The sequence below is a fragment of the Mesoplodon mirus genome, assembly GCF_964341445.2.
Source record: "Mesoplodon mirus genome assembly, chromosome: 2".
In the NCBI taxonomy this organism is placed as follows: Eukaryota; Metazoa; Chordata; class Mammalia; order Artiodactyla; family Ziphiidae; genus Mesoplodon; species Mesoplodon mirus.
The window spans coordinates 39,006,281-39,028,666 of NC_138977.1; the positions used below are offsets into that span (position 1 = coordinate 39,006,281).

The window sequence follows — 22,386 nt, forward strand, 5'->3', positions numbered from 1 at the left end:
AAAGAGAAAGCACAAAACAAGATTAAAAATAAATCCAAATATGTTATTATACTAAATGTAAATGTTGCTCTCATACACTGCTGCTAAGTTGTGTAAAATGGCACAACCTTTTTGGAAATGTTTGGCTGCTTCTACGCTAAAGGTGAAATGCTCATACCCTATCCTGGAGCAGCCTTAATTCCTACTATACAAACAACTAGGGAAACTCTTGAGCATGCCTAAAAAGAGATATGCAAGCATATTTACAATAAGCTAAAAGGAACCCTACAGTCCATTGACTGTAAATGGAATAATAGTTTGTGATTTTTCATACCTTCCAGGATCCAGTCATGTTCTACTTATTGGCCTGGTAACAAGCATGCAGGTATCTATTTTTATCACTGCCCTTAAGGTGTACCTGCACACCTTCATATACATTTGTGTGCATTCTAGAACTTCACAATAAATAGAAAGAAGACAAGTGAGAATCAGAGAAGTAAGTTGTCAAAGGCTGAAAAGCTGATGAGTGCTAGAGCCACAATTAGAAAATGTCTTTATGACTCTTTATCTCATCTTAACCATTACTCCAAAAAAAATCAAACACCAGTAGCATAAATTCGCTAGAAACCAGTGTTAAAAAAGACAAAAGCAATCATATAGCTTTTGTCAAGTTCCTAATAGGGCCCCTAGTTTTCGGTACCAATCCCAGATCCCATCCTCCCCGCCAGCCTCCTAGCACAAGCTACTCAGACCCAGCAAGAAGCAGGTTAGGGCCTCCCTGGTGGCGCAGTGGTTGAGAGTCCGCCTGCCGATGCAGGGGATACGGGTTCGTGCCCCGGTCTGGGAGGATCCCATATGCCGCGGAGCGGCTGGGCCCGTGAGCCATGGCCGCTGGGCCTGCGCATCCGGAGCCTGTGCTCCGCAACGGGGGAGGCCACAACAGTGAGAGGCCCGCATACCGCAAAAAAAAAAAAAAAAAAAAAAAAAAAAAAGAAGCAGGTTAGATCTGCAGTACCACGCTTAAGAAAGTACCATATTTCAGAAACAACGAGTGAGAACAACTCTGGTCAAGAGGCAGCCCACATGACCACAGTAACTTTTCTGTAGTCACGAGAAACCAATAGCCCTTATCATATATTTGCGGGTATCGATAGAACAACCCAAACGCAGCATGTGCACCGAGGGGATAATGGCAAATCACTAAGACAAAGTTGAGTTGGCCTTGGAAAGTCTGCTTATACAAGAAAACTTTCCTTGCCACTGTTCTTTGTCCCAGGCTGTGATCTGGGACTATTCCCCCTATGCTCTGAGTGTATTTGCTGATTCAGACATGGCTGCTCTTCCAGTCCCGGAATGTGCCAGGACATTTCAGAAACCCTTGGCATTCCTGAAACTCGATATCTATAAATGTCACCAAGACAAAGGGTAGGACTAAAAAAAGGTAACCTCAAGGCTCAGTGAATGAATCTGTACAAGGGTTAGATGAAAGTTCTTATCTAATGGGATTTTTCTACCAAATCCTGCCTACCCTTGATATCCCAATACAGTTACAGAAGACTCAGGAATACACACAATATTTTGGGCACAATATTTCTAAAGTGGGTATAAAATAATATTAGGGAAGGCAAGTCCAAAGGAGTTCTAGGGAGTATAAGCTAAATCTGAGCAGTATTTGCTTTCTAAAAACATGTTTTCAGTAACATTGTAATTCCTAAAACAACCTGAAAACTAGTTGTGTAAGTCAAAGACCTACAAGAAGGTTCTAATTAAAATAGCATTAGATTTTCTAGTGAATACGTGACAGCATTATTACTTTCACAGTGCCCTTGGAAAGATAAATATTATCAGTGTCCAAACAAAACAGCTGTTAGTTGTTCTATCAGCTTTTCTGAGAACTGACCCAATTAATAAAATGGATTTATTAATTCAAGCTATATTGAATATGAAAAGGAAAAAGGAAAAGGAAATATTCTGAGAAAAAACAAATAAGACAAAGAGTCACCCCAACATACATATTTGGATTTGCTGATTTTCGGTCAAACTCACCCTCAGCAGAGTTTTTGCTTGTTTGTTTGTTTTGGGTGGGGGCAAAGGTTAAAGCAAGAACAAAGGGAAAAGATGGGAGGAAGTGAGAAGAGAAGGGTAGCCGACCAAGATGGTCACCTGTTTGCAAATCTTCCCTTGGGATCAAACTCCTATAGCTTGATAAGAAGAATATACACTGATAGCATTGGGGCAGGCCTACCTAAAGTCAGTTAAGAGAGAGTTGCCTGAGTTCACCTGCAAAAGAACGGAATCCAAGGGTCAGAGTCCAGACAACTAGGCTAAAAAGAAAAAAGAAAAAACACACCAAAACCAGAGGTTCATGTTTCTCATTTCCCAGATGTTCCAGTCCCAGAAAATCTCTGTCATTGAAATGAAAAACAAACAATCCTTGTTTGTAATGAAAAAGAATTTAACTTACTCAAAATCAGAAGAGGTTAAGAGGGTAGAGGTGCAGGGAAAATAATGCAACAGACGTTTGGAAATATAGAATTTATTTATATTCACCGTAAGACAGTGTCACATTTTGTACATGGCTACCAGAAGAGGAATAACACTCTGATTGCACTATATTGCCATCAACATTGCTTATTCTGCGGAGTCGGGAAACACTTACTTTCCCCTTTAAAAAATTTAAGGCTCAGTTTCCAAAAGGTAATTTTACCACTTATTTTCCTGTTTAAGGAACTGGGAAAGTTCTGAAATAAAGGACAAAGGGGTGGAGGGGGAAGGACAGTGCCACACACTTCACTCACTCCTACCCCTGCTGAAGACACTCAGTGTGATCTGTGGTTTTGTCAAAGGCTCCTCCTATCTGAAATGTGTTTGGTTACAAGATCAAACAAATCAGTAGATGGGAGAGGCCTTAGGTATGTACCTTTAGTAAACAAACGGGAAAACTAAAAACTTTATCACTAGTTGCTGGCTAACATGTTTATACGCAAGTTGCCTGCAGATAAGTGTGCACGCATAGTCACGTGGACTCACTTTCCTTTGGTAAAGCTCACCAAACAGGATGTCTCTTCTAACACGCTAGTAAAAAATATTTAATTTCCTTTCAACTTTCAGATCAAGTGGCCACAAAGCTGTCCTTTCTCCTAAATACTGTCTTCCATTTTTCTTTTCAAACTTGTAGTAGAACAAAACCATGATAGTAACTCAAACTGGTATGTAATCCCTGTTTCAGTGATTAACGAGGGTGGGAGGAAAGAGCGTGAGAAAGCGAATCGTGAACAAAGTTTGGGGTATTTTCTTGAGAATTACCATATCAACGAGTTCCAAACACAACGAGTTCCCAAAGTGTTTTAGAAGCACGTTTTCCTGTACAAATATTTCTTTCAATCTACAATGACATAATCATTTTACAAAAGAGAATCTGTTCAAACTCAGTATACTACCTTACAGTTCATGAGGCTAACGCTATAACCACAACAAAAGCCAAAAAGGGCACCGTGGGTTCTGCCTCTGGCATCAAGAGGTAGAGACAATCACTCGGTAGAAAAGATTAACAATAAAAAACAAAAACGGTAAAACAAAACAACACGCCCTCCCCCCCCAAAAAAATACTCCACCACATTCCATTTCTAAGGACTAGTTCTGGAAAGCCTGGGTGGCATTCAGTCTAATTCCAAGTTGAGAGATCCATTGCCCACAATCATCTTGCTGTAATTCTTCTGCTGCTCTTCCTTAAAGGTGTCCTTCACCTTGGCTCTCTTCAGCCCTCCATCCCTGAGAAAAGAAAGACAAATAAATAAAAGATACTCCCAGCAGAGATTTAAAAGGGTTACCTATTAATACATGCTGCACGGTGCCATGACATTTAGCAGCTGGTCAGCGATTAGGCAAAAAAACACTGGATTTGGAAGCAGAAGGAACCAGATTTCAATCTCTGCTCTGCCACTCAATCAGACCTGTGTTACTTTAAGGCAGGAACAATCTCTCTCATGTTTGATTAAAATAAAACAATCTCTCTGCTCAGTTTCTTTTTAGAAGTTAGGGCTGCTATATTCAATATTTGGATACTGTATTAAAACTAGGATTGTTTACCTATCTTTTTCCCCAAGGAAAGTAAAGTACTAGGTATTTTTAATCTAAATCGACCTATATCTTACTAGAAAGCCATATGGAAAATTTTAAATAAACACACAAGAAATGGTGAGGAAACTGAGTTATGTGTGGGTAAATTCCTTAAAGAGAAATGGGTTCATCATTATTCAAATCTAATCCTATGTCTAACAAGTCATGTTTTGATTCAAACCACTATATTTCACGTATTTATAATCTTCCATATTCCAAAACAGACTCAAAATAAAACAAGCAACAAAAACATAAACTGCATTCAACCAATAATAGTGCCTATGTAAGCAGTATTCCTTAATTCAGAGCCTGTGAATCTTTGAACTCTCTCCAGGGTGGAGAAAACAGATCTGCCTGGGTTACAAGTATTCTGTGTGCACTTCCTTCTTTAGACAACACAAAGAAACAACAAGCTGGAAGAGCTGGAAGGGGACTGGACTGTCAGGGCCACTCTCTCCTAATCTCATGTTTTAGATTTTAACTCCTAGGAGAGCGTGGACCAAGAACTTGCTTACTTTATACTCTGCCTGTTTAATTTTAACCCAGCTAAGCATGAATGTTTACCAAGTGCTCTCTAATGATGATGAATGGATCATAGGTTAGCCAGTGAACTCAATGCCATGAAGACAGAACTTGACCTGCAAACAGATGGCTGCCTGAGACAACTGCCATGTCCTGGCCTCTAAAGTCAAAACTAAGACACGGCCCACCAGGAGGTCCTCAACTTAAAAATAGACTTAGGTCCACAAATCTTCCAGGGGGTCAGTTGTAGGAAATTTCCATGAAATAAGGTTATAAATTGTCATTAGGTCTCCAGAATTGTCCACAAGGGCCTCTTTTATCCACATGAGCTGCCTCTAACTATTCAGAGCATTTATATGAATTCTGAATAGTAAGAACTATGGAAGGGAGGGAGAGACGGAAGAAAGGCCATTCCTCCATTCCTGAGGTCCAGGCCAAAACAGATAAAAATTCACAGTCAGCAACATTTGTCCTTGAGCATCCTGACATTACTTTTACACAATTCTCCCTCCCAAGCATTCCAGTAAACCTCACGCTGCTCTGAGCACCCCACCTGTGACTTGCCACCCCTAGAGACTTTAAAGTTTTACCCAATTCCCCTTTACAATGACAGCAGATCTTAGTTCTTAAGGAAGGCAGCAGCCATATATAAAAGCCACTGTAAGAAGACACAATTAAGTTCTCATTTAATCTAGGGGAAAAAAAAAATCTAGACATGTTAATTCATATCCAAATGACAAACACATCTGGAAAGGCAGTGAGCCTATTTTCTTTTTAAAGAAGAGGCCAGGTAATTAAAAGTAACTTTTTATTATTAAACTGCAAATGGCCTAATAAAAGGAAATTTTAAAACTCTGAGGATCATTTGTGCCATTTCGTTCAAGCCAATCTGACTGGGAGTCTGTCCTGGAGCTAACTCCCTTAGGCTATTTTTGTTTCGCAAGGCTTTCTTCCTTTCCTTGGTATCTGAGGCTATAGATCCAAAGCTCTAAGCTTTTCATAATGGCTTCAGGGCAGGAGCGGGGCTGGGATGTCAGGTAAGAGGAAGGGGGATAAAGATTAGAAAACAATGAACAAGGAAGAGGAAGCCCATTACACAGATGAACATGGGTCACTAGGACATCTGTAAACTAGGACATTGGTAAGCTGTCATTTCACGATGGTAGGATGTCTGCAATTTAGTTTCACATATTCCAGTTTAGAGGGTGTAATACAAATATTAGTCTTAACCTGTCTTAATCCTAGTCTTGACTTTAGGGCCCTAAAGTGAGTTGCCCTAAATCAAGAACTCATACTCCCAGAGTGGTCAACTAGGCATGTAATCAGAAGGCCACCCTCCAGAGGTGCCACTATAAGGTTTCAGCTATCTTGATCTCCCATCAACCTCCCAAGCTTTGTTAATTAGCATAATGAATTTTAGAAATGGGTTTTCACTGTAGAAATTAGTAGTTTGTTCATTAGCATGACAGATGCCAGAGACAGGCTTTCCTAGGTGAAATTAGTTGTATTCAAGGTATGTGAATGGATAAAATATTTTAGAGACATTCCCCACCCTTGCATTAAAGGGTATATAAGAATGTAGCCAGCCCTTCTTCCAGAGGCTTAATCCCTAAATAGTCCTGCATTCCCCTGCAGGTTCAGAAGGCTTTGGTTGCCTGGCTGACAGCCTGACTTGGTAAGCCACATCCTGCTCCCACAATATTGCCAAAATTGCCTCCGATGAACTTTTCATGTCAAGTGTTTTCAAAACACCGAAAAGACAGCAGGGACTTTATTACACTTACAGAACTTGAAGTATGGACTATTTTGTGCCAGTTTGCAAATCCTATGTCTGTGTGTATGTAAGAATCAATTTCCTATTATAACCCTCACTGATACAGACTAAATGTTTGTGTGCCCCCCAATATTCATGTACTGAAGCCCTAACTCCCAATAATATGGCATTTGGAGATGGGGCCTTTGGGACCTAATTAGGTTTAGATGAGGTCATCAGGGTTGGGCCCTCAAGATGGGAATAGTACCCTTATAAGAAGACACACCAGAGCTTCCCTGGTGGCACAGTGGTTAAGAATCTGCCTGCCAATGCAGGGGACACAGGTTCGAGCCCTGGCCCGGGAGGATCCCACATTCCGCAGAGCAACTAAGCCCGTGTGCCACAACTACTGAGCCTGCACTCTAGAGCCCATGAGACACAACTACTGAGCCCATGTGCCACAACTATTGAAGCCCGCACGCCTACAGCCCGTGCTCCTCAACAAGACAAGCCACCGCAACGAAGAGCAGACCCCGCTCGCTGCAACTAAAGAGAAAAGCCCGCGTGCAGCAACAAAGACCTAACGCAGCCAAAAATTAATTAATTAATTAATTATTTCTTTTAGAAAGACACAACAGAGAACTTCCAGCCTTCAGAACTGTGACCAAATAAATTTCTGTTGTTTAAGCCACCCAGTCTATAGTAGCTTGTTATGGCAGCCTGAGCAGACTAATACTCCCACCTACATTCAATCTTGCTCAAAGAAACAAAAAACTGAAGCCATAGATATCCATACCTAAAATATTTTGCTTATTTCCTGTCAAGTTTTTAAGTTTTCTTTAATATAGTTATAGCTGGTGTTAAATATGAACAAGTCTGTAAGTTGCCCCTTGCCTCCCAGGGTCCATTCCTCCAAATCCATTCTCACTTTCTTCTTCAACGAAAGAACCCTAAATTTTAGCCTGACACATGGCCATGCAGAACAAAGACTACATTTCCCAGATTCCTTTGCAGCAAGGTGTCAGTTCAAACAGATACAAGTGGAAGTGGCTTGTCCAACGTCCAGCCTGTGCTCTTAAAGACATGAATGTGTCCTTCTTGTTTTAGTTCTTCCGTGCTAGTCATTTTGCTGTACTCACTGGGTAGAGGTGGAGCAGCCATCTTGGACCATAAAGTAGAAGCACACCGAGGATGGTAGACCAATACAGAATGAGCTGTTATAGCAGTCTAGGCTGCCTATGTTTACGTTTGGGAGATGAAATTCTATCTTAGTTAAGCCATCGTTATGCTGTATAAGCCACTGTCAGTGTCAGCTAAACCTCCAGCTAACAAGCATAATAAATGACATTATTAAAATTCAGTTTTTTTAATTTAAAAAAAGTGATAGTACTTCTGAAAAATTTCTTACCAAGGAAGCTCAGTCAACCCTCCTTGTATGGCAATAGCAGATTTAACCCGGTTAGCAAACTGGACTGCATCTTCTCCTTCCTGGAAAAAAACAATCACAAGTACTTCCTTAAGACAGAGTTTTCAAATAATGCTTTCAAATGTCTCACAATCATTTAGATTTGTTTTAAAGTATAAGATTCATATTTTAGCTCAAATATGCTCTATTCTGAATCATAGCAAATATCATTTGTTCTATTAAGAAAATGCAGTGCTGTACTGTTTAATATTTTTATCACGTGTATATATGTTTATTATGCTCTATGTTAGCCTTATTCAAGATACAAAGATCCACAATATCTGCAGGTTCAAGAAACCAATGGCAATTGTAAAAACTATTATGGAAAAGAGTCTCTGAATATAAAACCAGCTTGATTTTGAAGACAGCTAGGTATATATACTCTTAATGACTAATGCTGAGAAAGCAGAAAGTCCAACTGTAGCTAATGTGAGGAAGGGAGACACCCAGGTTTTCAGATAAAGGTTTTCTTGCCTTTATCTGACTAGATAAAGCACCAAAGACCAGTTGTCTATGGCATACCTCTCTGGTCATGGGGGGCATGTACCACACATCACAGACAATTGCCCAGCTGGTCATCACTCGAAGCAGGTAGCTCACCATGTTGTATTTACTACTGTTCCAAAATGCATCACCAAACTGAGGATTATACTGAGAAAAGAGAAAAGAAAATGTATTCCAGTTAGGAATTAAGTGGCAGTTTCTCTTATCCATGTCAATGGATGATAAGCCAAACATCTCTATCAGACCCCCCAAAAAAGAGAAGCTACTTCACTTGACAGAAAGGATCCAAAGAGCAAACCAGATGTAGAAAACAAATTTATGGTTACCAGGGGGTAAGAGGGGGAGAGAGAAATTGGAAGATTGGGGTTGACACATATGCACTACTGTATATAAAAGAGATAACTAATAAGGACCTACTGTATAGCACTGGGAACTCTACTCAATACTCTGTAATGACCTATATGGGAAAGGAATCTAAAAAAGAGTGGATATGTGTATTTGTATAACTGATTCACTTTGCTATACACCTGAAACTAACACAACATTGTAAATCAACTATACTCCAGTAAAAATTAAAAGAACAATTAAAAAAACTATACTCCATTAAAAATTTAAAAAACAAACAAACAAACAAAAAACCCAAAGAGCAAACCAGGCCATATAACTCCCCTGACTAGAGCCAGAGAGCACTGATACAGGAGGGTTATTGACATGACTCTTAAATATCTGTCTCCCCACTTAACTGGAAGGTGGGTGAAAGGAGGAACAGTACCTGTTTTGCTTATCATGGCCTCCTCAGTACTCAGACACTGGCCTGGCACACAGTACCACCCCACATATCTATATACATATCTCAATAGAGAGAAAAAGTGATCAAGCAAATGGGGCAACTGTAAATAATTGGTCAATCTGAGTAAAGAGTCCGCAAGTATTCCTTATTCTTGCAAATTTTAAGTTTGAAATTATATCAAAATAACATTACCAAGTCACTGCCCTCTTTTGTGGGGGGGTGAGGGTGTTTTACCTTAATTGCAACTGGATATATGGTTCCTCCAATTTCAAAGCTTCCCTTTTTAAACATCATGACTGAAGTATTGTTGATGCAAGTTCCTATAAGGAAATAGGAGTAGAGGGTGAATATTTTTTAAAGCAGTCATTTTTAAAATGAATCATTTTGATATAAAATAATTTAAAATATTCAAGTCATATCAAATTACAGATTTTTTTTAAAAAAGAAAAAAATTACAGATATTTTATTATCATTTTACAAATCAATTCCTGCTTAAGTAGTAGTAATTTGACAGTTCTAAGCAGGTTTAATAATGAACTTTTACTTAATTATTGGCTACTCTAAAGATACAATTTCCTCACAACGGGTGACACTTTCAGCACATCTTAAAATAAGGACTTTAAAAAGTTATGGACAATACCTGTCTAAGTTCATTACCCAGAAACAACTTCTAAGGTCAAAAAGGTACCAGGACTTCCATCAAATCTCAAAAGAAAGCAGGGAATTACTAGCTCAGAGGCCGTCCCATCCCTACAGGACAGCAAAGATCTGAACTAAGAATGCCAATTCTAGAACAATCCAATTCCTCATATACTTTTGGTACTTGTTATCAACTATAGCTTGGTAATAAGCACTGTCCCTTCTTACCTTCAGGAAAGATTAATATGGGTAATTTTTTCTTATCAGCAATATGTTCTTTTAGTCTGTGAAGAAAAATAAAGGATCAAAATTATACCATAAAAAAGAGAGAGGCGGGAATCCTTTTTGGTATTCTTTACTCTCTACTAACACAGATATACTTGTAAAGCAATAAGGAGGAAAGAAATAAGATACAAGTAAAGAAAATAAAGAAAATAAACTCAAGTTGGTCCCTTTCTAAAAAAAGTGTAAAGGCTGGTAAAGCTGAGATAGAGAGATTACAGCTGCCAGAGTATATACTGCTGCTCAGTAATCTCAAGATGGGGAACAGTTTTCTAACCTTAAAGAGATTTCAACAGGTACTTTCCATTTTACTTTTAAAAGCATGGCCCACCTTCATCTTTACAGCAATGATCAGAGTGCCTTCAGTTAAAGGCCTCAGGTAAAAAGCTGTTTCCAAACAAAGGTTTCTGGTAAGCAACTGTACCCCACGCCCCAGAAGTTCCTTCTCCTGTTCCATAAATAGCATTAGCTCTGTCTGTCTCTACATGGATTTAAGTGATAACGGTCATTCAGCAAACACTTAATCCACCATCTATTTATTCAGCCAACAGTTACCAACTATTTACCTTCAAGGTAGTAATTTTCAACTAAAAATTCAGTGACTGGACTATATCTAAGTCATGGCAATGTAAATGTATGGGCCTTCCAATCTCATCATCTATCCCACTATGACTACAGAATTCAAAAATTTTTAAATCTAGCTAAGACAGGTGATTCACCAGAAAAGGTCAACCACAAATAGAGCTCCATATGTTTTAGTTTTAACCTTTAGTACTGCTCTGCCTTCTTTGGCAGGAAGACCAAGGCTTGAAAGATTTTATGCTACCCCAATGGATACTGTGTAATGATGCTGCTTACCTCTTAGTAACCAGGTGTCGGTCCTTCATTTCTGAGCGTTCAAACCAGACATGTGGACAAGCCTTGACCATAGCTCTCTGAATAATTCCCATCAATCCACCATGAACCTGGCCAACCTAGAAGGACCATGAGAAAAAAATGCAAAGGCATAGCTGTCCAAAGAAAGTCTTTTTTTCTTTTTAGTACCAGTAAGTTCCTATTCCCCACTCAGAGAAAAGATTGGCCTTCTTCTACTGATTGAAGTTCATAGTCTGTTCAAAGGACATGACTGGCCAAATATAAGCACAAAGTATTCTTTAGTAGCACCTTTGAATTTTAAGCTATGTTGCTATACTAGCTTTACTCTAGCTTTAAAAAGTAGAGGTCTTTCAACTTAGTCAAGATAAGGGAAATACAAATTAAAACTACACTGAGGGACTTCCTTGGTGGCACAGTGGTTAAGACTTCACGCTCCCAATGCAGGGGGCCTGGGTTCGATCCCTGGTCAGGGAACTAGATCCCACACGCATGCCTCAACCAAGAGTTCGCATGCCACAACTAAGGAGCCCAAGTGCTGCAACTAAGGAGCCCACCTGCTGCAACTAAGACCTGGCACTACCAAATAAATAAATAAATATTTTTTTAAAAAACTACACTGAAATACGATTTCTGACCCATCAAATCAATAAAGATTCAAAGGTTTGACAATGCGCTCTGAGCCAAGGCTGTGGGAAACAGGCACTCTCATACATTGCTTGGGATGAGGAGATTATAACACCCATAGCAGGAAATTTGGCAAATTTATCAAAACTACATATACATTTATCCTTCAACTCAATAATTCCAGTTCTAGGAATTTACCCTGAAGATATAACTCCAACAAAATGGAAATATATATGCACAAAGTTATAACTGCATTATTTGTAATTGAGACATATTGGAAAATACCTAAATGTCCAAACACAAGGACTTAGATGAATAAACCATAGTACATGCACACAATGGAGTACTATACAACTAGGAAAAGAATAAGGTTGATCTCTATGACTGATAAGGAGTGATTTCTAGGAGATATCGTTAAGTGAAAAAAGCAATTGCAAAAGAGCAAATAAAGTATGCCACCTTTTGTGCTAGGTGGAAGGGGAAGTATACACATGTATTTGTTTACCTCTACAAAAAGAAAATATACGCAAAACCAATGTAGTTGGAAACCTACAAGGATAGGAGGGAATGGGGTAGAATGGACATGGGTGGAGTGACTTCTATGAGTGTACTTTTTTGTCTAGTTTTGACATTTCAAAGCATATTAATGTCTCACAAATTAAAAAAAATAAATCAACAAGGATGCAATTAGCAAAGTGAAAGCAAATTTAAAGAAATGAACCCAACTGTATTTCAAATGAATAAAAGAACATTGAAGGAAGGGGGAGGAAAAAAAAATCTAAGGAATTTACAAAGATAGTATTTAACCACATCTGCTCCATCTTGGGTGGGGTACCAAGAAATGCAAAATACCCTGAATTCTTTTTACAACATATTTTTCTTTTTGTAGTAAAACAGGTGAAGCAATTCTGATGCAATTTTAGATGTATTATAGGATTGAGAAAATGAGTAAACATGTTGATATTGTTGGGAAAAAGGGTATTCACTGTGAAGAAATGGGAGATACAAATATAGGTTGCAGAAAACTAAGAAAGAACTTGATGAATTGAATGAATTATTACAGACTCAGATTTCCAATATTATATTACTATTATACATAAATATGACATATGAACATATTAAAAATAGAAATATTTTACACACATTTTTACATAGAGAGAGAGAAAGCAGCACATGAGAATGTAAATAATAAAGCAAATGGCACAAAATGTTACCAACCGGTAAATGTGGATAAAGGGCATATGGATGTTCCATGCAACATTCTTATTATTACAATTTCTCTCTAAGTTAGAAAATATTTCTAGATTTTTTTAAAAAAGTAGAGAGCTTTGTTTAGGAAGAAAAAAAAACCTCTGAAAAGGCACTAAGAAGAGATCTTGATGTATAGTTTATATTTAGCCAAAAGAGGGCAAATACAACCTCTGGAGGTTAGCTGTACAGTTCCTCCCACTTCTGCCCTCTGCTGCCTCTGATTTAAATCTGCTTGGCTTAGAAAGGATGGAGACGGGGTTGGGGGGGGAGGGTGTGGAACAAAATAGTTGAAGAGGATTAAGAGGTACAAACTTTCAATTATAAAATAAATAAGTAATGGTATGTAATGTACAGCATAGAGAATATAGTCAATAAGTTGCAATAACTTTATATGGTGGCAGATGGTTACTAAACTTATAGTGGTGATCAATTCATAATGTATATGTGTTGAATCACTATGTTGTATGCCTGAAACTAACATAACATTGTACTCAACTACAATTAAAACATTAAAACTAAAAAAATAAATAAAGAAATCCAACTGGCTTTTGGTTTCTATCACTCAACCCACCAGAAAGTTTGCAGGTTCTATGCTTTTTTAAGCCTTGTCTAATACTGTAAATTATACAATTGTATACTGCACTTGTAATTGCAGTTATATACGATCAAGAAGCATGGAAAATGCTAACAAAATTCTGATGCCCTCAGTCACAAATGAGTTATACTCAACTCTTTGTTGACCAGGACAGGGAATGCATATTGTATCAGAAACACAAAATCATGATTAGGCAAGTTGGTTAAGACACTTGAACCTCTGCTTTCTCAACTACAACATCTCAGCCCTAACCCCTTTGGATTACAGGGAAGGTCAAACACAATGGATGTGAAAGTGCTTGTCCACATAAATGCAAGGAATTATTATATACACCCAGAACTGGGTGGGGTCTATCCAGGATTTTTAACATGAGGGTTTCTGGACAGGCTTTCTGGAGTCTCTGGATGGGCTTTCTGGTATCCATAAACATCTTGAAATTATACACAAAATTTTGTTTGTATGATGCAAATGTATGTTGTTGTTTTTCTAAAAAAAGGATACATAAATATTAACTGATTACTAACCTAAAAAAGGTTAAGAACTACCAATGCCCATTAAGTCTTTTCAGAGTGGTGGTTAAAGCTTCCTTAAATTCAGAAAGAGCTCCATAACTTAGAGAAATTTAATAATGTGTTAAAATGTCGTTGCCCAAGAGTTATATATCTGAACTTGTATCTTAGATTAAATATCTGGCAGTGAGCTAGGAGCTTTTACAAAGGTCTTCAAACCCCCCTCAATGACTGTATAAGCCACAGATTGTCAGCTACCAACATACATGCCAGCACTCCCTACTTGCCTATTTGCAGCAGACACTTAAATCAACAATGGCTCCCTTCACATGCCTTCCTTCCCAGGAAAGCACACCAGACCATGAGTATCAATCATAGGAGGAGGGGACTCAGAGGTACAAACTACTATGTAGAAAATAAATAAGCTACAAAGATACGTTGTACAGCACAGGGAATATAGCCGACATTTTATAACTATAAATGGAGTATAACGTTTAAAAATTGTGAATCACTATGTTGTACACCTGAAACTTATATAATACTGTACATCAACTATACCTCAAAATTAATTAATTAATTAATTAATTAATGGCTCCCTTCAAATGCCTTCCCAGGAAAGCACATCAGATCATGACTAACAATCACTAGAGCTGACACCTGAAATAAAATCTATCTGTTCTCTCTGAAGTCCAAGCCACCACCATGAGATATGAAAAGAAGATTCCCTAGGATTCCTCTCCCATTATTCTATTCACACGCCAGCTTAGGGCATATTTACCACCAGCAGGAAAGAACATCTTTAGTGATCCTCCAAATTTTACTTGACATATACATAAAAGAGAAGAAGGAAATCTTGACAAGTTCTTCAGGGTGACAGAAAACACCCTTTGAATTAAAAACATGCCAGAAATGCCACAAAAAGGTCTTTTGAGGTGTCTGATTTTTACTGTGGGCTTTGTGGTTTGTTGATGGGTTTTTTTCCTTTTCTCTTCTTTTGCGGCTGTAGGCAAGAACTGAGAAAGGCAATGTGGTATATATATCTCCCTTCCTTGCTTGATCTTCATTAAAAGGACAGGGTTTTTTTCTTTAATTGCATATGACTCCCTGAAGGGAGACAGAACTAATTGGCTGGTAAGGGATTTGTACAGCTCTAAGGAGGAAGACTTTAGCATCTCAAAGTGTCATTAAACATTTCAGGGATTTTTTTTTTTTTTTACTTTTTTTATCGCTTATTAAACATTGCAGGGATTTTACAAGCAAGACGGAATCAACTTTATAAAGTCCAATCATGCTCAAGTATGTCTACATTTCATTAAGTTAATTTCTTACTACCTTAAATATAATGGCTGTTTTCCTTCTTTTTCTTGCACTATATATTCCTCATGTAAATATATTAATATTGATAAATTATATACTTACATAGTATAACACCGTCACTTTCTAATATAAAACTAACTTTCTAATTTGTGCCAAAATAAAACAAAAGTTTGAACAATCCACAACACATGCAATTACTTGAAATATCAACGCGTTGTTCTTACCATAGCATAGCACCCATCCGTTGTCAAGATCAAAACATCTATCGGTGAAGTATGGTTGGCAACACAAATGCCTCCCTTCTGGGGTCTGTACTGCCTGCAATTACAAACAACGGTTAATACTAAATCTTGAAAAAATGGCCACTATTTTGCAGAACAGCATGTAGAAATTCACGCTATTTTGTTTTTAAAAGTACACTAAAAAAATAAAGTTTCAAAGTATACGGGCTCATCTTAAAAAGGTTGTCTCCAGGGAGTATGATGGGAGGGGGGTAAGAGTATAGGAGGAAGGGCCCATGATTTTCCCTTTACATACATTTATATCACTTTTCTGTAATGATCATATTGTCCTTTTATGATGAAAAAATAATTTTAAAACATTAGACTGAATTATAAAGATTCCATAACTTTAATAAACTTTGTGATATGTAAGTTTTACTTATTTTACCATAAGTATTTTCACATTATTTCAATCTTCATAAGTATCACTTTCAGTGGCTTCAGGATGATCCAGAGTAAATTCACTGTAGTTTCCTCCTTCCTATCCCCTTAAAACAGAGGTTGGCAAACACTTCTTATCACAGGCCAGAGAGTAAATACTTTAGGCTTTGCAAGCCAGCCAATCCCTGTCAAAACTCCTGGACTCTGCTGTTTTGGCACAAAGGCAGCCACAGATAATACATAAATGAATGAGTGTGGCTGTGTTCCAATAAAACTTTATTTACAAAAATCAGATGGCGAGCCACATTTCGCCTACAAGCCCATAGTTTAGTGTGCCAACCTCTGTCCTAAAGTTCAAATGGTATTTCACACTAATGAAGCAAAGTGGTTTCCTTTGGACCCATACAGAGAAGAAAGGGAACCAAATGCATAACAACGTTAGTATGTTTTCCTTAAAATTAAAAGCAATTTTACAATAAGTTGTGAATCCCTCTCTATGTAATTAAAGCTCCTTTTCTGTAGAAGATGTTTCCTCTAATCACACTTTTACCAAAACATTTTCTTCTAATCCTCACCCCAAAACTCATAGCCCAATCACAAATCCTGTAATTTTAGAAATTTAAGGGGCCTTTTATGTTGGTAACATATGGTAAAGCCAAATGATGAAATGTTTCCCTTCTACCAAAAAGACACAAACATCCAGTCACACAGATATAGAGAGCAAACGAGTGGTTAAAAGTGTGTGTGTTGGGCTTCCCTGGTGGCACAGTGGTTGAGAGTCCGCCTGCCGATTCAGGGGACACGGGTGCGTGCCCCGGTCTGGGAAGATCCCACATGCCGCGGAGCGGCTGGGCCCGTGGGCCGTGGCCCCTGAGCCTGTGCGTCCGGAGCCTGTGCTCCGCAACGGGAGAGGCCACAACAGTGAGAGGCCTGCGTACCGCAAAAAAAAAAAATGTGTGTGTGGCAGGGGCATCACAGGGGTGGGGAGTGGGAGGTGCAAACTACTGGGCGTACGACAGGCTCAAGGATGTGCTGCACAACACGGGGAATATAGCCCATGTTTTATAATGACTGTAAGTGGCAAGTAACCTTTAAAAGTTGTATAAAATTTTTTAAATTAAAAAAAAAAATCCAGTCAGTAAAAAAAGAGACGCTTGTCCTAGAACTTTAAAAATGATGATACTAAATATAAAAAAATAAAATTTAGTTTCCAGAAAAGTAATTCAAAATCAATCAAAATGACCTCCATGTAGCTAATAACTTCACTTACTACCTTTCTCCTCTCTGATGAGGGGTGAGGTAAGCAGAATGCTGGGTGCTGTTTTAAGGCTCAGTTGTGGGATTTTAGAAGTGGCAGAGCTGAGACTAGAAACCAGACTCAGGATTCCCAAGTCTAGTCCTCTTTCCACCATTCTGCAGGCCTGTCACCTTCACCATTTAAAAATTTTTACATGGATCCAGGTTAAAACCTGACTCTCCCATTTACTAGCCACGTGACCCTAGACAACCAAACCCAGAGCTTCCATTTCTTCACCCTGTAAAACAGGATAACACAGTGCCTTCTCAAAGGGATGACCTATGAGAAGTATGGGCCTGGCCTGCACACCATAAATACCTATTTATTAAGGTCATTACATGTTTATTATTATGTTCCCTATGCAAATGGATTGCTGTTGAAAAGTAGGGGGGTTTTTTGTTTGTTTTTTAAACATCTTTATTGGAGTATAATTGTTTTACAATGGTGTGTTAGTTTCTGCTCTAAAACAAAGCGAATCAGCTATACATATACATATATCCCCATATCTCCTCCCTCTTGCATCTCCCTCCCACCCACCCTATCCCACCCCTCTAAGTGGTCACAAAGCCCCGAGCTGATCTCCCTGTGCTATGCGGCTACTTCCCACTAGCTATCTATTTTACATTTGGTAGTGTATATATGTCCATGCCACTCTCTCACTTCGTCCCAGAATGTCCTCAAGTCCATTCTCTACGTCTGCGTCTTTATTCCTGTCCTGGCCCTAGGTTCTTCACAACCTTGAAAAGTGTTTTTGTGCACTGTGATGTCTGTGACGCTCTAAGCAGTAGGGATGAACACACTGGAAATACTCTTATTTCACCTGCTTCCTCCCACCCACTACTGTCAATCACATGCTGATTTACCTAGAGAAAGGCTGGCAGGAAGCCAGCAAACACTCACTTGTTATGATAATGAATGGTACCAGAGAGGGCACGAACACAGATCCTGCAGCAAGTCAGATGGACCAGTTCACTCAGCCGGTTTTTGAGGCTGAAGTAAAGAGAAAACATTTTATTGTGCAGCTCTGGGCACTCCTAAGAAACAACACAATAAAAGCTTCAATGTGCTCCTTGACAGCAGCATACAGTTCAATTCTCACTGTCTCGCTGAGGTATTTAGGATAAACCTCTAATGGAAAATAGCTTCCACCCTGACCAATGATAAATCCTGACCAAGGACTAGCATGATAAAATTCTTGCCCAAGATAAACTGAAGCTTCTTTGGTCTCAGCCTCATGAGCTTGACAATACTACAAGAATCTCTTGCTTTCCTTGAGTCCCTCAGTCCATTTGCTTCCTGCTCTTCATTTCCCCTTTTGAAAAGCAACTTCTGTCAATTTAAATGTAAGCATCATGGGAAATCAAATAAAGACTATGAAGATGAAGCGAGCGGCATTTTAATACGCGTGCTGAGGCCATAAATTTGACGCAGTACATAGGAATCACACAGATATTCTCTTTGTGGACACAGCTAAGAAAACAGACAAACCTATTAATGGCTGGAAGGAGGGAAACATTTCACCTGCTTTCTGGAAGCTGTCCAACCAGGGTAGTTCCTATAACCAAAAAACTGATTCCAATGAAAGCCAAGGTAACCCTGAAAAGGAAAAGAAACAGTAATGCAAAACCTAGTTGAACAGCAGGGGGAAAAGGGAAGGAATATAAAGTTCATAAAAAATTAAACTGTAAATAACTTGAGGGGCATCTACACTACGCAATATGATGCAGCCATTCAAAGAATTGGGCAAATCTATAGATTCTGACATGGAAGAATGGTTCTTTGTACATTTTGAGAAAAAAAAGGGCAAACTTCAAAATAATGTGTAGAGTATGATACCATTTTCAAAATAACAGCAAGCACATAACCAGTCTATAGATGCATATAGCAGGCCTGGAAATTTGTTCACAAAACTGCCACGTTCAATCTATGCAATCATCAAAGGGTTAAGCGGGCTAGTGAAGAGAATAAAAGACTTGTCCTTCTGCTTTTCTGAAGTATTTTTAAAAATTTTTTAAAATATACACATATTAACTTCCTACATAAGAAAAGAGTTTTATGCTGTATAAAGGAGTCATTTCAGGTTGAAAGTAGTTAACTTACTTTGTTCGAGATACTTTGGTGTGGCATGGTGAGGTTGTAAAAGGAAAATACCTTGCAAGGGTCTGAAAATAACTTGTTTTTCTATGCTTTTTAATGATGGGGGAAAAAGGGCACAATTCAAATTTTTCCCAAAGAAATTTAAAATTTATAGCAAATGACGAGAAAGTTTTACTTAAAGGCTCTTTCATAATAAGAGCACCAAGTTATATCACCATGTAGGAATCCTTCCATGCAAATCTAAGTGTGGTTCCCTTGTGTGGTTCTAGATAGCTCAGAAGTTAGTAAACAAGGTGACAGACAACACCTCTCATTTCCACAGACACTTTCTCATTTTTGAAAAGTGCTTTTTACTTTCAAAAAGGAAAGAGTCATTTTTAGAAATGTAAACAGAATTACTCAAAAAGAAAAAGCTGAGATTTTATACCTTTCAAAATAAACGGGGTTTCCTTATAAAGACCTTGTTAAGTTGTTAAACCTGGTTAAAGTCTTGGTTTAACACCTTTTGACACAGCGATTTGAAGGTTCGATTCAGTTTTTCTTTGGATGCCATATTTTCATGTCAGTCACTAATGCAATAACTAAATGACTGCTTAATCTCATCCATCGATTACACAAAAGTTTTAAAATAATGTTGTGCCATCTTGTCCTAATGAGAATCACTTGTTCCTACACATTAACTCAGAAGAGGTTATATATTTTAACATGTTTAACAACTGGGTTCAAAACTATTGAATATTTTTATTTGCTAAATTAACAGAAAATTCTGTTTTCCAGTCTCAGTGAGCCAACATGAGAGTTCTCACAGATGACACAAGTTTTCTGCCACAATCTGTGTTGCTTAAGAATTTTACTGAGATACAATTCACACGTCATACAATTCACCACTTAATGTGGCAATTCAATAGATTTTGCCACATTCACAGAGTTATTCAACCATCAACACAATTTTAGCACAATCTGTTTTTTAAATGCTCACTTTGTAGCAACTGCTTCTTTTAAAAAGCATTTACAAAGCAATTCTTTCCCAGGAAGAGTATGTACTAAGAGTAGGATCCTCAATTCTGCCATTTTCTTCTTGTTCTTGGGTGCTTATATTACTAGATTATCCTAAATCTGTGGTTTCTTTGCAAGAATCTTTTATGTCACGTATCTATTTTATGAGCATTAATCTAAACTAGATAATAGAATCATATCACTATTTGGTGGGTACTCCCAGCAAGTGAAAGCTAACCAACATAGAAGGGCATCTCAAGTACTCTGGGCTGTAAAATCCTCACTCTTTCTTCAGGTTGCCTTGGATACGGTGCCTGACCTATGGACCAAGTAAAGATGTAAGAGCTCATCTATATATTCAACTTTACTGAAATTTCATTTCTTTATAAGAATAAAAATAAAATCAATGGAAGCACTAATTATAAATAGACTAGAAACTTCTAATAAATAAAAGCTGAAACATTTCCCAAACACAACAATGGTTAATCTTGTGCATCCCCAGAGTGCATGAACCCCACTTTGGGAACACTGGCTTAATGTTCAAGCAAGTGTGTCCTAATTTCACTTTGTTATCACAGCTGAAATGATTCCCCAAAGACATACCCCAACATCTACACAGTGGCAACATGAGCACAAGAAAAGAGAAAGAGCTTCTTAGAAATGTGCCTTTGCCTACACTTAAGCAATCTCTCCCCGCATAATAAATCTGAATGAGGCAAGGATAGGCCACCCTAGGGATGGTAAAGAGGTTTCAACTCATGTGCCAATTTTAGTCGGCTGGAAGCAACTGCCTGGAAAGCTGTATTGAGAGCACACCAAGGCCATATCCAGGGAAATGAAGCAAGACAATCAACAGCAATATCATGCCTGGCACCCGTGCTACTACCTGCCATCACCACGCTAAACAGACCACTGCCCAGTGTCACCCCTTCAACCCACGATCCACATTGTGGCTCCAGTAAACTGGGCTTTGAGGCTACTTCCTCATGAGGCAGCACGCAAGCTCAGAACCAAAATGGGGCCCAACTGGTGAACTTTTAATAAGAAATGTGAGTAATCAAAATGGAACTAGGTGGAACAAATTCACCCTTCCAAATATCTCTCTCCCCTGTGGTAACCACTCTGAGGAATTTTTTTCTCCTGTGCAGCTATAAATGGCTACAGACCAGCAAAGAGAGGCAGTCACAGTATGGATGACACTCTGGTGAATGTGAAACTGTAACTACTCTCTCTTCTTTTTTCTAACTTCCCTTTTCTATCCATCCTCAAATTTTCCATGACTGAAAGAGCAACATGGATGCAGTTAATATATACTGGATTCTGAATACACACTTCCACTTGGGAAAAATGTGAGAGAATAAATAATATGTTTTTGTGGAGGTCACGTTTAGTGGTGTTCTCTAAATGGGAAGGGGTGGGTTAGTATCATTAATATTCTCATGTGGCCATTACATACATGATTTAAAAAGAAAGCTGAACCAATTGTACCATCAACTTACTGAGAAGGAGACGTACCTCAGAGGTAGTAGGACACAGTAGCGCACTATGACGCCCAGCACCCACACCATGGTGAGCTTCGGACTGATGTACTGGAAATTTACATTGGTCCTTGTGAGGAGGTTCCATGACACTAGCTCCTCTGAGGAGAACCTCTGGGTCACTTCGTCTTCCACAATGGCTTCCAATCCCTTCTTGGAGAAATAAAACACGTCAGACAGCTCAAAGTCCCTTCCTCGCAGACCAGACAGCCCTTTTTCCATGGGTGACTCATCTCTTTGGATAATACCTTAAAAGAAAGCATCAGGACATAAGAAAATGCCATAGGACAGAACAACTGATCAAAGAGGCTACTTTAACTGTGCAGAAGACAAATAAATAAATCTAATGGGTAACATGAAGCAGATTTCAGAAATAAAAGACAAGCAACTGAAGTGGGAAAAGAGGTAAAAATCCCTGAGTCTGCATGAAATGGCTTCTACCCAATGATTTCAATTCATTACAAAGGAATTTGGTCCTCAATAACCCTTTTGCTTGCATCTTCTCCCTATGAATCATTAGCAAAAGAACTCAGAGAAACAAACTCTCCCCAAGTATAAATCTAGACTGTGT

General features: G+C 38.5%; 1 protein-coding gene across 5 annotated transcripts in view; it reads right to left on the reverse strand.

Annotated features, from left to right (window-relative positions):
- Positions 1-2,499: 2,499 nt before the first annotated feature.
- GPAT3 (glycerol-3-phosphate acyltransferase 3) overlaps positions 2,500-22,386 on the reverse strand; it is a 65,264-nt gene continuing 45,377 nt past the window's right edge. For all 5 annotated transcript variants that reach the window (XM_082606053.1, XM_082606050.1, XM_082606051.1 and 2 more), the window contains 10 exons: positions 21,793-22,063; positions 18,706-18,780; positions 18,085-18,174; positions 15,450-15,543; positions 10,912-11,027; positions 10,000-10,055; positions 9,367-9,452; positions 8,361-8,489; positions 7,782-7,861; positions 2,500-3,750 (listed from right to left, as the gene is read on the reverse strand). In XM_082606053.1, the coding sequence (XP_082462179.1) occupies positions 3,639-3,750; positions 7,782-7,861; positions 8,361-8,489; positions 9,367-9,452; positions 10,000-10,055; positions 10,912-11,027; positions 15,450-15,543; positions 18,085-18,174; positions 18,706-18,780; positions 21,793-22,063 (1,109 nt within the window). In that variant the 3' untranslated portion in view covers positions 2,500-3,638. The remainder of the gene's footprint in view (positions 3,751-7,781; positions 7,862-8,360; positions 8,490-9,366; positions 9,453-9,999; positions 10,056-10,911; positions 11,028-15,449; positions 15,544-18,084; positions 18,175-18,705; positions 18,781-21,792; positions 22,064-22,386) is intronic.